General features: G+C 47.2%; 1 protein-coding gene across 1 annotated transcript in view; it reads right to left on the bottom strand.

Moving 5' to 3' along the window:
• Positions 1-3,760: 3,760 nt before the first annotated feature.
• The window catches only part of LOC143104897 (potassium voltage-gated channel subfamily B member 1-like), a 35,995-nt gene continuing 25,099 nt past the window's right edge, over positions 3,761-14,656 (bottom strand). Inside the window, exon 2 of the mRNA XM_076269229.1 lies at positions 3,761-5,677. Coding sequence (XP_076125344.1) covers positions 3,761-5,677 — 1,917 coding nt within the window. The remainder of the gene's footprint in view (positions 5,678-14,656) is intronic.

The raw sequence follows: 14,656 nt of genomic DNA, 5'->3' as shown, positions 1-14,656 counted from the left end.
AAAGCTATTTGTAACTATTTGTAGCCTATGCAACCCGACTGTTGTAGGCTTGCCCACCACTCTGCAGTGCCTTGCCTACCATTCTTACCTACCACTCTAGTTGTAAACAAACGGTGACGTAACATTAGAACGGAGGTGCAAAACCTTAATAGGTGAAGCAGGTGTTCGGTCTTGGTGTCTTTCAGATTGAATTGTCTTTTCAGTGGGAAATACACTGAAGTGTTTTGAGTGCCTTTCAAATAATCTCATTTCCCCACTCCTGTTCTCAAACTCCATGCCCCCTGTTGTGGTGGAACATTAACCAATTAGCCCAACATTCTGAAGGTCACACATTTCATTGTGTTCACACCATGGTCTGGAGACCCTCCAATAGCACGGACACCACTCAACAACACTTTCTCATTTTTCCAAGTACTCTTCCAGACTAAGGGCTTCCAGACTACATGTGAGTGAAACCTGCCGTAGGGTCTAGTCTGCAGAGCATCTTGTCTAGTCACAGATGTGAGGCCTGTGATATGCTGGTGCAGTTCCACAGTCTCTTACTATTCATCTCACATGGCAGTGGGAAGAGGGATGTGCACCACTCTGCCGTTGCAGCACAGTGCCCTGCCAGTACCCGTCTGCTCTGCATCTCTTGTGTGCATCCAGGGTCTCCCACTGCCACTGCATATTGGTCTGGTGGTGCTTATTAACAAGCTCTTTGAACTGCTCTAAATTCATCAGAAAAAGCTGTTGGTTGAGTGTACCTGTCAGAGCATTTGTTTCATTTTTAAACTGTATTTAAAGACCCCCCTCCCCCTCCCTTATTAGGCCAGTTAGTCTGCCAGAATCAACCTGTCATCACCATGGAAACCATGTTATCTTAAACTGGAGAGCTTCTTTACCTGTGTGTATTTGTGTGTGTGTGTGTGTGTGTCCGCGCGTGTGTATGTGTGTGAATTCTCAAGCATTTCCATAATAGTCTCACAAAATCTTTCATTCAGTTGTCTGTTTATTTTCTGGTAAATTTGTTCAGTCTTCTTTCAAGTTCACTCTGATAAGAGCAGCAGCTACAGTGTCAGATCTTTCAAAATAAAGAGAGCCAGAGGGAGACGACTCATTTACAGGCAAAGGCACACATATATCGACCGCTTTTAATGTAGAATGTTGACAGCAACGGATAGAAATTGAAACAATGGGAATCACATAAATCGCAACCTCAATTTAGCAAGTTTGTACTTTTTGGATGTTGGGTGATGATGCACGTAAATAGATTCTCTGCAAAACAAGTTCTCTAAAGGAAAAATAAGACAAAGGAAAGAGTTAAATGGATAAAGTGCATGAAGGTATAATATCACTGGGCTGAAATGGCATTGACCTAAATCAGTCATGTAGCACAACAGGTAGGGCATGATGTGTCTGCAGACGTGTCTCAGAGGAACGAGACTCTCAAGGTCGGTCTAGTCATTGGCAGTGTGTGTGTGTGTGAGTGTTTATATGTGAGTGTGTGTGCTTCTGTGTGTGTGTGTGTGTGAGTGTTTGTGTGTGTGAGTGTGCGTGCGTTTGTGTGTTTATATGTGAGTGTGTGTGCTTCTGTGTGTGTGTGCGTGCGTGTGTGTGTGCGTGCGTGTGTTTATATGTGAGTGTGTGTGCTTCTGTGTGTGTGTGTGTGTGTGTGTGTGTGAGAGAGAGTAGAGAACATGGGGCACGGGAGCTGTTCCTCTGTGTCTGGAAATGTAGGCTACAGCACATGGCAATGGCACTGGATGTGCAGAGGTGTTGCTCTGCTGCATACTCAAGGTGTGTAACGGTCATTTGAAGGAGTGCCATGGGATTGTGTCCTCCCTGACAGACAGGCTAGCTCTGTCTGTCCCTGACTCCCCTTCTCTCTACCTGTGAATGGAGAGCACCCAGCCACCCCGTGGCTCCTGAGTGCATTAAAGGAGCTCTCCTCCATGCTCACTCAGTCTGTCTGCAGTGGTGGACGTGTATCCATCCAGACTGCAAATCTCTGCAGGCCTGAGATTGAGGCAGGTGATGCTTGCCAGTGCTACAGAGTGCTTTTGTGCTGTGCTTACGGAACTACCTGCACTACTTTAATGCCCTGTCAGCGTCTTTTTGTTTAGCTGTGTACACATTTCATTGGAGTTAGCTTTCTGTGGCAGTTACTAGTGCTCTAAATGGTTTATTATAGATGGTTGACTGTTGTATCCAAAAGAGTTCCCTGAAATATTTCAATATTACTCAAATCTTGCCCAGTGAGAGTCTAAGAAATAATACATTTAGGACAATCTGACAATTTATGCTGATCAAAATGTTGGGCAACAAAAACTCTTTGGCTCCTCACATTATTTGAGAGATAAGGGTAGTAGATGAAGAAGTCCACAACATTTACACAGACCAAGAGACAGTAGCAAACAATACAAAGTGGTCACCTTGCCAAATTCTCTAGTAAATACAATCCCTTCAGAATAAAATAAATATGTATTGAAATTCAAAACTACGAGATCATCATAATTTATTTGACTAATTTCCATTCTTTAGAAAATATTTAAAAAATATACAATCTGATTCTTTCATTTGCCACTCACAACAGAGTGTGGTGTCCCCCCAGTTCTACAGTAACTAACTTTATCCTATTACAATATTATCATCGATCATTTCTTTATACAAATATGGAACTGTCCAAATCAGCCCAGAGTGTTTCAGTTGAATGGTAGTTTCAGTGCTTTGCTCTCTGCTTCAAGTTCCAGCCAGCTGTGCTTGTCTCAGTGCTGACGGTGATGTGTTGTGAAGTATGCCAACCCACCAGGAGTAAATCCCTTCAACACAGCCGATAGGAAACACTGAAGAGATTGTTGAGGCCAGTGCCTCGTCAACAGTAGTCTCAGTATCTCACAGGTTTGAAAGGGGGTTTACAAGAATGATATGATGCACAGAACTGGACAATCTAAAGCAAACAAATAAACAAATTAATTTACAAACACATAGAACAAACAAAGAATGCAGATTATAAAAAATCACATTGAGGTGCGCCTTTGTGCTCGGACTGGAAATGATCTGGACAAAAGACACAAACAGGGAGTCACAGTGGCTGTGTGTCCACCAGAAAGTCTCTGAATTCACCTTCCTGAACAAAAATGTCATGTTACATGTATTCTCAGAGGAATGTTCATCAGGCAAAAGAAACATTATTAATAATTAATAATAATTAGTAATAATTACTTTTGTTTTTGAAAAAGAGGACACTCATAATAACAAAGAGGACACTCATACAGTACATTGTGTATGTGTATAGGGGACTTTATATTACTAATACACACACATACACACACATGCACTCACCCAGACAAACAGACACACTGTAGTTTAGGTGCATATAACTAAGGCCAGTTCTGAGGAAGAAAACACTAGAAAGTAAACAGCAAATTGCTCCTAACACAAAGTTGATTCAGTAATATCTAAACCTACCATGTGTCACATACAATTACATATGACCCAAAATACCCTTTTCTACACAATCTTGGTTTAGGATATACCCAAATATTGTGGTATTTAATGCAAAAGTACTGCAAAGGACAAACTGATCAAACCTCTGTATTTCGCAACATTTTGTAGAATTGCCATGACAACCACAAACCTTTCCAAATGTATTATTTTGCTCCAACATCATTGCATTTAGCTTATATATTTTCCCACAGATTCCCTTTTTAAATCATGTCTGACCCTCTTGTTCCAGTTTTGTCTCGGTGGGCGGCAGTAGCAGCAGCTCTCCCCTGCTTTAGCTAGCCTCGTTGTAGGTGTTGGAGCGGGCTTTTTCCCTCTGAGTCACGTGGTTCTCTTGTCCGCCCCCCGAGCGGCCCTCCAGAGGGAACACACTCTTCTGGGCCAGTGCCCGCTGGGACATCTCCAGGTGATTGGATGCACGCTGGTGGCTGCTATTGCTGCTGAACTTGGGGCTTTTGTTGCCAAGGAGACGTTCGGAGGGGCTGGGGTCGGGCCCGTCGTGCAGGTGCTCGTCATCGTCAGTGTCGGCGTCGATGTACTTGCTGATGGACGCGTCATGGAATGTGAAGACGCTGGGCGCCAGGACCTCGGGGGTCTTTGGAGGGGTCTTGCTACTGGCAGTGGTGTACACAGACACCTCTGGGCTAAGGAGGGAGCGGTCGGACATGGCCGAGCTATCTGAGAGGGCGGCAACCCCCGGAGTCGGCGTGGAGGATGGACCACTGTCCACGCCGTGGAAGTTGACCTTGAGTGAGCGTGACTTGAGTGGATTGAGCAAGCGGATGCCTCGAGGGCTGTCTGAGAACAGGCCGTGCCGGCTGCTCCCGGACTTGGTGCCATGCTGCTTGGACGTGGCAGCTGGGCTTGCCGTGGTCTCCGCATGGTGCTCCAAGGTGGTCTCAAGTCCAGGGTTGGCGCTTATCCTCCCAGGCAGGTTGTTGGTGGGGCTGTGGGAGAACCGCGAGCTCTCCAGGAAGTCGGTGGCACAGCTTATGAAGCTGTCGATGCTGGACATGCTCCGCATGTCGGTAACGCCCTCGGCGCAGGTGGGAACTCGCTCGGTCGGCATAGTTCCCAGCTCAATCTCATCCTTCAGCTTCGCCGCTCTGGATAAGGGCTGTCTCTCTTTGCTATTCAGGTTGGGCTGAGATTGGGTCTTGGCCATCTTGTTGTACATCTCCTCCAGCTTCTTCACATTGAGGTGCTGTGGGCTGGCCTGGCGAATCTTTTCAGGGGAGCCTCGTTCCTTTCCATCAAAGGACTTATTGGAGCTGGTCTCTGAGGTGGCTGACTTCCACCGTGTATGCGACAGATGGTTATCGTGGACTTTCTCTTTCTCTCCTGTGGCCTCTGCAGTCTTCTCCACCACCACATCCATGAGCTCCATGCTGTGGGAGAAGTTCTCTTTCATGTTCATGGACACAATGCTGCCGTTCCTCTTGGCCCTCTCCAGAGCCTCACGACGCTTGATGGCCTTCTCCTGTCGCTTCTGCTCCTTGTAGAATTCAGAGAAGTTATTGACTATGATGGGGATAGGCAAGGCAATCACCAGCACTCCCGCTATACAACACAGACCTCCAACGATCTTTCCTAATAATGTCTTTGGGTAGATGTCTCCGTAGCCTACAGTTGTCATGGTGATGGTGGCCCACCAGAACGAGGCCGGGATGCTCTTGAACTTGGTGTCCTCCTCGTCCTTCTCGGCGAAGAACACCAGGCTGGAGAAGATCATGATGCCCATGGCGAGGAAGAGGATGAGCAGGCCCAGCTCGTTGTAGCTGCGCCGCAGCGTGAAGCCCAGCGACTGCAGGCCCGTGGAGTGGCGCGCCAGCTTGAGGATGCGCAGGATGCGCATGATGCGGAAGATCTGCACCACGCGCCGCACGTTCTGGAACTGCAGCACGCTCTTGTTGGACTCGGTCAGGAAGATGGTGACGTAGTAGGGCAGGATGGCCAGCAGGTCGATCACGTTCAGCGGGCCCTTGAAGAACTTCCACTTGCTGGGCGAGGAGAGGAAGCGCAGCAGGTACTCCATGGTGAACCAGGCGATGCACACGGCTTCCACGTGTGCCAGCTCAGGGTTGTCGGTGGCCTGGCCGAACTCGTCCAGGTCCTGGAGCTCTGGCAGGGTGTTCAGGGACAAGGCGATGGTGGACAGCACTATAAACAGGATGGAGATGATGGCAAGAACCTGCAAAAAAACAACAGCAGCCAATTAGCACGGCTTGACATTGAAAGTACTAAAGTGAAGATCCTTTCGTTGTCGCTTTCACTGCCAAGGTATTTTGTGGATTAAAGAACAAAGAGGGCATTAGACACAAATCCACACGACAGAGGATCTCTCTGCTCCTTATGCAGTGGGGATGTAAAATTACATTAATAAGTGGGCAGGAATTAATCATAACAGTCTTTTGTGTGTCTGATGCATGTATTACTCATTTATGACCCAGTTATTGCACTAATTCCTCCTTACTGGTAAGGACCCAGTGTGGATGAAAGAACCTGTCTGTGGCATTTGGTGTATAAATTGTATTATGCCTGTATGACATTTACACAAAAAATATGCATGTATATATTCTGATTAATGCCAAGTTGTGCTGAAAAGGGTAATGTGAAAGAAAAGATGACCACATCAATTCTAATACAAATTGATAAGATTGTATACTTAAATGAATTAACATCCATCAGTGATCATTTATCTTATTAAAGCAGTCTTCACTGTTGAAAATTATGCCATTATATTTTCCACAGAGCTTGAGAGAACTACAATGAATGAAGTGTTTCTGATCTCTGATGGAGCAATGAGATGTGAAGCCCCCCAATGAGTCAATTTCACTCTCTTCGGTTTCCCCAGCAACCGTTTTGTAGCTCAGTGTGCCGTCTCTGGGTCTCGGAGCCTGAGCCTGCCGAGCAGGTGGGGCAGCACTGGACGGGGGAGTGGACGGGACTGACAGCAGTCACTGGTGATTGACATGCCAGCAGGAGGCTGTGAGAGCTGACTGCTTCTCCTCGGCGCAGACACGAGCCATATCTCAGCCCGACATGCCCCCACGAGTCTCTGCCACACTCTTTCTCCCCACAATCTCTTTCCTTCTCACATGTTTACAGAAGCACTCTGTCTGTTCTCTCACTCTGTCTATCTGTTCCTCCACCTCCACCTCCATCTCTCTCTCTCTCTCTCTCTCTAGCAAGCTTTAGTTTCCTCTCGTGTTGCCACCCTCCCACATCCACCCTCATTTCTGTTTTTTTTATTTCTCCCGTCTCAGTCTTTCTTTTCTCTCTCCCTCCCTTTTTTACTCTCTCTGCGGCACCTTGTCCTCCTTTCTCCAACTGAAGCCTCCTCCAAACTCCCTCTTCCCTGTTGCCATTTGTATTCAACAAAGGACGAGCAAATCTTGGAAAGAGGGAAAAACCCGCGTTCTTACAGAATTGCAAACACGCTGGCAAAGATTACATCGGAAAACACTCGGCAGTTCCATAACAAAGCACAGCCTCCTCATTCTGTAATAATGCCCACTGTGATTAGGAGGCCTGCGCAGCACAAGAGGGTCTGAGACTCCAGTGGGGTGCAGAGGGATGTTTTGGCTGATGGGGCAGGAATATGGATCTCGTCCCTCTCACCATCAATCCATAGCAAGGTCACCGGGGTGGCGAATGAGGGCGCTGAATTGCAGGATTATTCCGTTCCCTCACTCCTCATTATGTCTCATTAATCCTGGCAGGTGGCTGAGAACCCCACTGTGGCCTTTGAACGCTGGGGGTACCGAGAGGCTCTCCCCCCCCCGCCCACACACGCTGTGTAAAGGTGACCTGGAGGGCAGGGGTGAGATGGCGTGTCAATTAAAACTTCTTTCTCTCTGCCCCAAAAAAGGTGACTGACCTGAGGATATTTCAGGAAAGGGGGTCTGAGAGACAACTGACCTCATCAAAAGAAATCTCTAAAGAGGAGGCCACATAGTCACCTCATGATTTGTAAAGCGTTGATTTCATGTATTTCTGAGAGAAAGCTTTAAAAAGGCAATTTCTCTTTCCAATTAGAATGTGGGTACTTAAAAATGTGTTGTTAATTGACATAAAACCCTCTCACCCCCGAGTTCCCTCTCTTAAGAGAAGCTCTCTCATCACCAGATTAACTAAAAGGACATCCTAAACTTGGTGTCCACACAACAGTGCTCTGTGTCCTTCACTACAGATCAAGGGCTTTTCAGATGGGAAGCAGTCCCCAATTTCTGTCCCGCCCCCTCCCGCCCTGCCTGTCATTGAAAGACTGAAATTTTTTACTGATTTTTTATCTTGGGGGTGTGTTCTTGATTCGTGCACGCAGGCGGCAAGAATCTCGGGACTGCGCCCGCCAGCTGCACCGACACTCAAATCGTTGCTTTGCCCGCTTCTCATTGACAATTAACTAAATACTGGCGGGTGCTGTTTCTCATGTGAAAGGCTCTTCACTCCTTCACTCCATGAAGTATTAAGCACAAACTCACATGTAAGTGGGAGACTTCTATACACACAAGCTGTGAAAAGAGAGTTAAAAATCCCACAAAAGCAACTTGACATGATTGACATCACCCCAATGTCTCCCTTTCAAACACCTGGACTGGACTGTGCTTGATGCAGCATAGTAATACAGGTCTGGAAAAAATTACTGGAAAAAACTGGTCTCTTCATTTTTCCAGAGCTGTATATCACTCATATTCACTTTCATTCCCATGGATGAATAGAGGCTGTGTGTGATGAGAAGAAAGGCTGCAGTGCTGTTGTTCATGTGCGTGTCATCCTGCTGCTGAATGATGCGCGTTTCAGTCACGCCCTGGTGCATCGTGCTTGTTTACCCCCCGTTAGTGGGTCAGCGGAGATTGGGATGCTGAGTTTCTGATTAGAACATTTGGCGTGAGCTGACGATCAGCGTGGCCTTTGAAGAGGCTTCACATTCATCAAATCATGAGTAATTCAGCTTGACACACAGATGGGTCTCAAACTTCTGCTACAAACTGTGACTTTAAAAAAGACTAAAGTAGTGGCAGTGGCAGCAGTGATGCCCCCATGTGTGGGTGTGTATATGCACGTGTGTGTGTGTGTATGCACATGTGTGTGTGTGTGTGTGTGCATATGCGCATGTGTGGGTGTGTATATGCACGTGTGTGTGTGTGTATGCACATGTGTGTGTGTATATGCGCATGTGTGTGTGTGTGTGTGCGCATGTGTGTGTGTGTGTATATGTGCATGTGTGTGTGTGTGTATATGCGCATGTGTGTGTGTGTGTGTATATGTGTGTGGGTGTGCATATGCGTATGTGTGTGTGTGTATGCGCATGTGTGTGGGTGTGCATATGCGCATGTGTGTGGGTGTGTGCATATGCTCATGTGTGTGTATATGCGAATGTGTGTGTGTGTGTATATGCGCATGTGTGTGGGTGTGTATATGCATATGTGTGTGGGTGTGTGCATATGCGCATGTGTGTGGGTGTGCATATGCACATGTGTGTGGGTGTGTGCATATGCGCATGTGTGTGTGTATATATGCGCATGTGTGTGGGTGTGTATATGCGTGTGGGTGTGTATATGCGCATGTGTGTGGGTGTGTATATGTGCATGTGTGTGTATATGCGCTTGGGTGTGCGCATGTTTGTGGGTGTGTATATGCGCATGGGTGTGTGTATATGCGCATGTGTGTGTGTGTATATGCGCATGTGTGTGGGTGTGCGCATGTGTGTATATGCGCATGTGTGTGGGTGTGTGCATGTGTGTGTGTGTGTATATGCGCATGTGTGTGGGTGTGTATATGCGCATGTGTGTGTGTATATGCGCATGGGTGTGTGTGTGTATATGCGCATGTGTGTGGGCGTGTGTGTGTGTGTATATGCGCATGTGTGTGGGTGTGCATATGCGCATGTGTGTGGGTGTGTGTGTGCATATGCGCATGTGGGTGTGTATATGCGCATGTGTGTGTGTGTGTATATGCGCATGTGTGTGTGTGTGTATATGCGCATGTGTGTGTGTGTGTATATGCGCATGTGTGTGGGTGTGCATATGCACATGTGTGTGGGTGTGTGCATATGCGCATGTGTGTGTGTATATATGCGCATGTGTGTGGGTGTGTATATGCGTGTGGGTGTGTATATGCGCATGTGTGTGGGTGTGTATATGCGCGTGTGTGTGTGTATATGCGCGTGGGTGTGCGCATGTTTGTGGGTGTGTATATGCGCATGGGTGTGTGTATATGGGCATGTGTGTGGGTGTGCATATGCACATGTGTGTGGGTGTGTGCATATGCGCATGTGTGTGTGTATATATGCGCATGTGTGTGGGTGTGTATATGCGTGTGGGTGTGTATATGCGCATGTGTGTGGGTGTGTATATGCGCGTGTGTGTGTGTATATGCGCGTGGGTGTGCGCATGTTTGTGGGTGTGTATATGCGCATGGGTGTGTGTATATGGGCATGTGTGTGGGTGTGCGCATGTGTGTGTGTGTGCATATGCCCATGTGTGTGGGTGTGTATATGCACATGTGTGTGGGTGTGCATATGCCCATGTGTGTGGGTGTGTGTGTGCATCTGCGCATGTGTGTGGGTGTGCGCATGTGTGTGGGTGTGTGTGTGCATATGCGCATGTGTGTGGGTGTGTGCATGTATATGCGCATGTGTGTGGGTGTGTATATGCGCATGTGTGTGGGTGTGGGTGTGTGTATATGCGCATGTGTGTGGGTGTGTATATGCGCATGTGTGTGGGTGTGTGTGTGTATGCGCATGGGTGTGTGTGTGCATATGCTCATGTGTGTGGGTGTGTGTGTGTATACGCGCATGTGTGTGTGTGTGTGTATGCGCATGGGTGTGTGTGTGTGTGTGTGTGTGCATATGCGCATGTGTGTGGGTGTGTGTGTGCATACGCCTCTATTCTCCTGGGTACCCTGCGGTGGTGGATCTGTATGCCGGTAGATTTGTGTCTACGCACGCCAGTCTCAGAGCTCTATATGTCTCTAAATGTGTGTGTGTACTATATGTAGATAGATAGATAGATAGATAGATAGATAGATAGATAGATAGATACTTTATTGATCCCCAGGGGAAATTCAAGGTCTCAGTAGCATACAGACATCACACACACATTCACTAACAGCAGAAAAAAGTAATTAAAAGTATGTAATATAAAAAACACAACTAAGCAATAAGGACAGTAAAAGATAAAGAATATACTAAATATACTAAAATACAAATTATACTAAATAACACTTAATCTAAATGAATTCTAAAAACAGTATCCACATAGTGGGTGATTAATTAATAAAGAGGCGCTTGCAATGACTGAGGCAGGGACTGAGCCTGTGATTCTCTGTGCATAGTAAGGTAAGGTAAGGTGCTCTGTGTGAGTGAGTGTCATGGTGTTGGTGCAAATGAGTAAGTCCAACAGTACAACAGTGCAAGAATAAAGTAAATATATATCTATATATCCATATATATAACTATATTAAGTAGGGCTGTCAATCGATTAAAAAAAATAATCAAATTAATTACATACTCTGTGATTAATTAATCTAAATTAATGGTATATATAATTTTTGCTGTGAAAGTATTTTAAATATTTAAATTCAAATGAGTCATTGAAAAAATCAGCATTAGTGACATTGAAAATTCAAAAACTCTTGTATTATTATTTTCACTGTTCAAATAATGGCCATAATAATCTATGATATGACCTAATATTCTGAGGAAATGAATTCAAAAGTGCTTCGGGAAGAAGTTTTTTTTCACATACAAGGCATTTCAGGCCACAGATAAAACCTAGGGGACACAATGAAAATAAATTAACACTCCCCTCAATGTCAACACTATTTTTTTTGCATTGATGTGTATCTGCATATGTATATATGCATATATGGGTGATATGCAAATTCCTTGCTGCAGACATTGCAGAACACTTTATTTTTATCAACACCATCAGGACGTTTTTTAAAAGTAAATGTTCCAATCAATGATCTAGGCAGCACATTTTTTTTCTCTTCTTCATTTTACAGTCTAATGGTTACTGACTAGAACGGCTTGGGGTCAAGGTCATACAGAATCGATTAATCTGCGTTATTTTTTTTAATCAGTTATTTTTTCTCAAATTAATTAATCAAAATTAATCAGTTATTTTGACAGCCCTAATATTAATAAAAGGTATAAGTGTGGCCACAGTTCGGCTGTGGCATGGGGGGAGGGGTTATGCATATGTGCTAATATAGCACGCAAACACTGAGGCAGAAAGACAGTGGTAAAATGTGCATGAGACCTCGACTATCACGTGTACAGGGCTGCACAGGTGTGTGTAACTCCTGAGTCCAGCAGTGCTCTTGGACAGCAGCAGACCCAGGGAGACGACTGGATCTCGGCCACCTCAGCCTCAGCTGCTGCCCGGCCTCATCTTCACTAACTGGCTTCCTCATCCCACTCTGGGCAGCGCGCCATTCACAGTGAGTGGAGAGATTACAGAGATGCAACATGGACTCCCCCTACAACAGCCCTGCCCTACCCTTGCCTCGCCCGCTAACAAAGCCTGTGACAGCTCAGTGCGCCCGCACATAAAGGACTAATCTCCACCAACTGCTAAACTGACAGAAACTACTCAACGCACAGCCGGTGGAAAAAAACTACATCTACCAAGGTTACACTCTGCTCTCAAGCACCCGCGCCATTAGAACATACCCACGGTGTTATGTGCAATTAACAGGATGACCTAGCACCCGACGCATATCCACCTAGAGTATCCTGCTCAATTTTCGTGAACGTGACCTCACACAGGACACAGATGGGGGGACACACACACTGCCCCTGAGCCCCTCCGCTGTTCATCTGTGTTCTACACGTTAAATCAGGAAGCTGAACGTTTGTGAACACAAAGTGCATGTTTGTGCGTTTGTGTACATTTGGACATATGATGTTCTGTGCCACGATCGAGTGTGTGTGTGTGTGTGTGGGGGGTGTTATTCAAGTAGAGGTGGATGGTACACGGTCATTCTGACCCCAGCAGCAGTTAGTGGAAGACTCTGAAACACCTCTTCCGCTGATTCAACTCCAAATCACAGCCAAATCCTTGGTAGACTATGCTGCTAATTGGGTGAGGTGCTAAGTGGCAGGTGCATTGCACCCTGGTTTTTCACACTTCCACCGCCCACACACTCACACACACCCACCCCCCTCCTGCCTCCAAGTCAAAGTCCTCCAACAATTAGCAAACCTTGAATCCTCTTGTCTTCCCATCTTCTCCTCTGAGGCCGACTGAATATTTCATGCCTTGTGGGAGCGCTAGGCTAGCCTGCTCTCTCCCGTGTGAGGTGCCTGAGCGTGGGGGCGGCTCAGCCAAGCATGAAGGACCCCAGGGCAGCAGCACTGGCAGCACCAGCAGCAGCAGCAGCCCTGGCCCACTTTCACCCCTCTCTCTCTCTCTCTCTCTCTCTCTTTCTCTCTCTCTCTCTCCGCAAGGTTAGCCCCATCTGTGGGCACCAGAGGAGGGGAGGGGTGGGGTGGGGTGCTGGAGGACAGGCAGCTCTCGGGGCTCAGACACTAACTCCCTTCTGCAGAACATACCCTCCCAGAGGATGACAGCTTGCACCTTTATCTGTTTTCCATCATGCCCTGCATTTTGTGTGTGTGTGTGTGTGTGTGTGTGTGTGGTTGGGGAGAGAGCGAGCTGGAATGGAACCATGTTTCAGGTGGAGAAGAATAATAAGCCTGTTTCCCCCTTATCTGAAGCTCCCTGGTCGAATGAGAGATACTGTTCAGATCAGGGCTACAGAGTATGTGGAACACTCTCTCCCTCTGTGAGTGGTGTGTGTGTCTGTGTGTGTGTGGTGTGTGCGTGTGTGTGTACAGTTTGTGGGTTTGGACGTATGTGTGTGTGTCTGTAGATACTGGTACAGGCACATGTGTATATGTATGGTTGTGTGTGGTGCCTGCATGTGTGTGTGCGTGTGTGTGTGTGTGTACAGTTTGTGGGTTTGGACGTATGTGTCTGTAGATACTGGTACAGTGTGTGTGTGTTGCACCTTTATCTGTTTTCCATCATGCCCTGCATTTTGTGTGTGTGTGTGTGTGTGTGTGGTGTGCGTGTGTGTGTGTGTGTCTGTAGATACTGGTACAGGCACATGTGTATATGTATGGTTGTGTGTGGTGCCTGCATGTGTGTGCGTGTGTGTGTGTGTGTGGTAATGGTGAGAGTAGCATGAGCCTGTGCTACTCTGGGCCATGTGTGTGGAGCTAATGAACTCCAGTGAGAGTCAGAAGATCCCCACACGTCTCCCCACAGAGCAGCTGCCTGTGTTGCAGGTCTGGCTCTGATCTGGCCCATGTGCGGCACAGACTCTGCTGCCATGTGGCTCAGGAGGGAGGACACGGGCCAGATGCACTGCTGCTCCACCAGAGACAGGAGCACCATGGAGGCTGTTCTGATCTCGCATGGGGAAGCAGACAGACACACGCAGATATTTACAGCACAGGAGAGTGGCAGGATGGCAAAGGAGAGAGAGAGAGACGCTAAAAATATGAGATATGGGTGGTGGTGGTGGGGGGGGGGGGTTGGCTGGCAGGTGGTGTGGATGGAGCTGCACGGTGAGCAAGAAACCGAGAGGGAAATTACACTCAATAAACATGACTGTCACCTGCAGCTGAGGACAGCAGAGGATAAATATAATAGGATTGCTGCTCTATATAAAGCCTCCTTAGACAGGAAGGAAGTGTTTCCCTTTGGAGACGGCAGTCTCTTAGGCCATTGCATCGTAAACTCCATTACCTTCAGTTCACCTTCACTTTACCCCTGACAACCCCCCACCACCACCACCACTGTCCCAAGGAGGGAATTCTGCACTCCCGTGTGGACTCCCATTATGTTGTTGTGGAGCATTGCACATGAGGGCCCACTGATCTGACTGGAGAAAGCCTATCTGTGTAATCACTCTTTGATGTGTTTCCAAAGAGAATAACTGATGACCTGGCGCTCCCCTGCGACAGGTCAGATGTGTGCTGTTAGCGACCCAGATGAATGGTGGGGAGCGGGAAGGACTGGCTCTCTGGCTCACCTTTGCAGTGGGTATGCTGAGGGAGAGCGAGAGAGGGAGAGAGGGAGAGAGGGAGAGAGTGAGGCACTGGAGCAGAAGGAAGGATGTAAACAAGCTGGCCCCAGGGTGGCAGGCTGTAGGA

Source organism: Alosa pseudoharengus, unplaced genomic scaffold (assembly GCF_046254945.1).
Source record: "Alosa pseudoharengus isolate Yale_2024_CS ecotype anadromous, Long Island Sound unplaced genomic scaffold, YU_APseudo_1.1 YU_APseudo_1.1_scf_5, whole genome shotgun sequence".
NCBI lineage: Eukaryota > Metazoa > Chordata > Actinopteri > Clupeiformes > Clupeidae > Alosa > Alosa pseudoharengus.
Note: the sequence above shows the minus strand (reverse complement) of the source record. Positions and strands in the feature narration are given on the sequence as shown.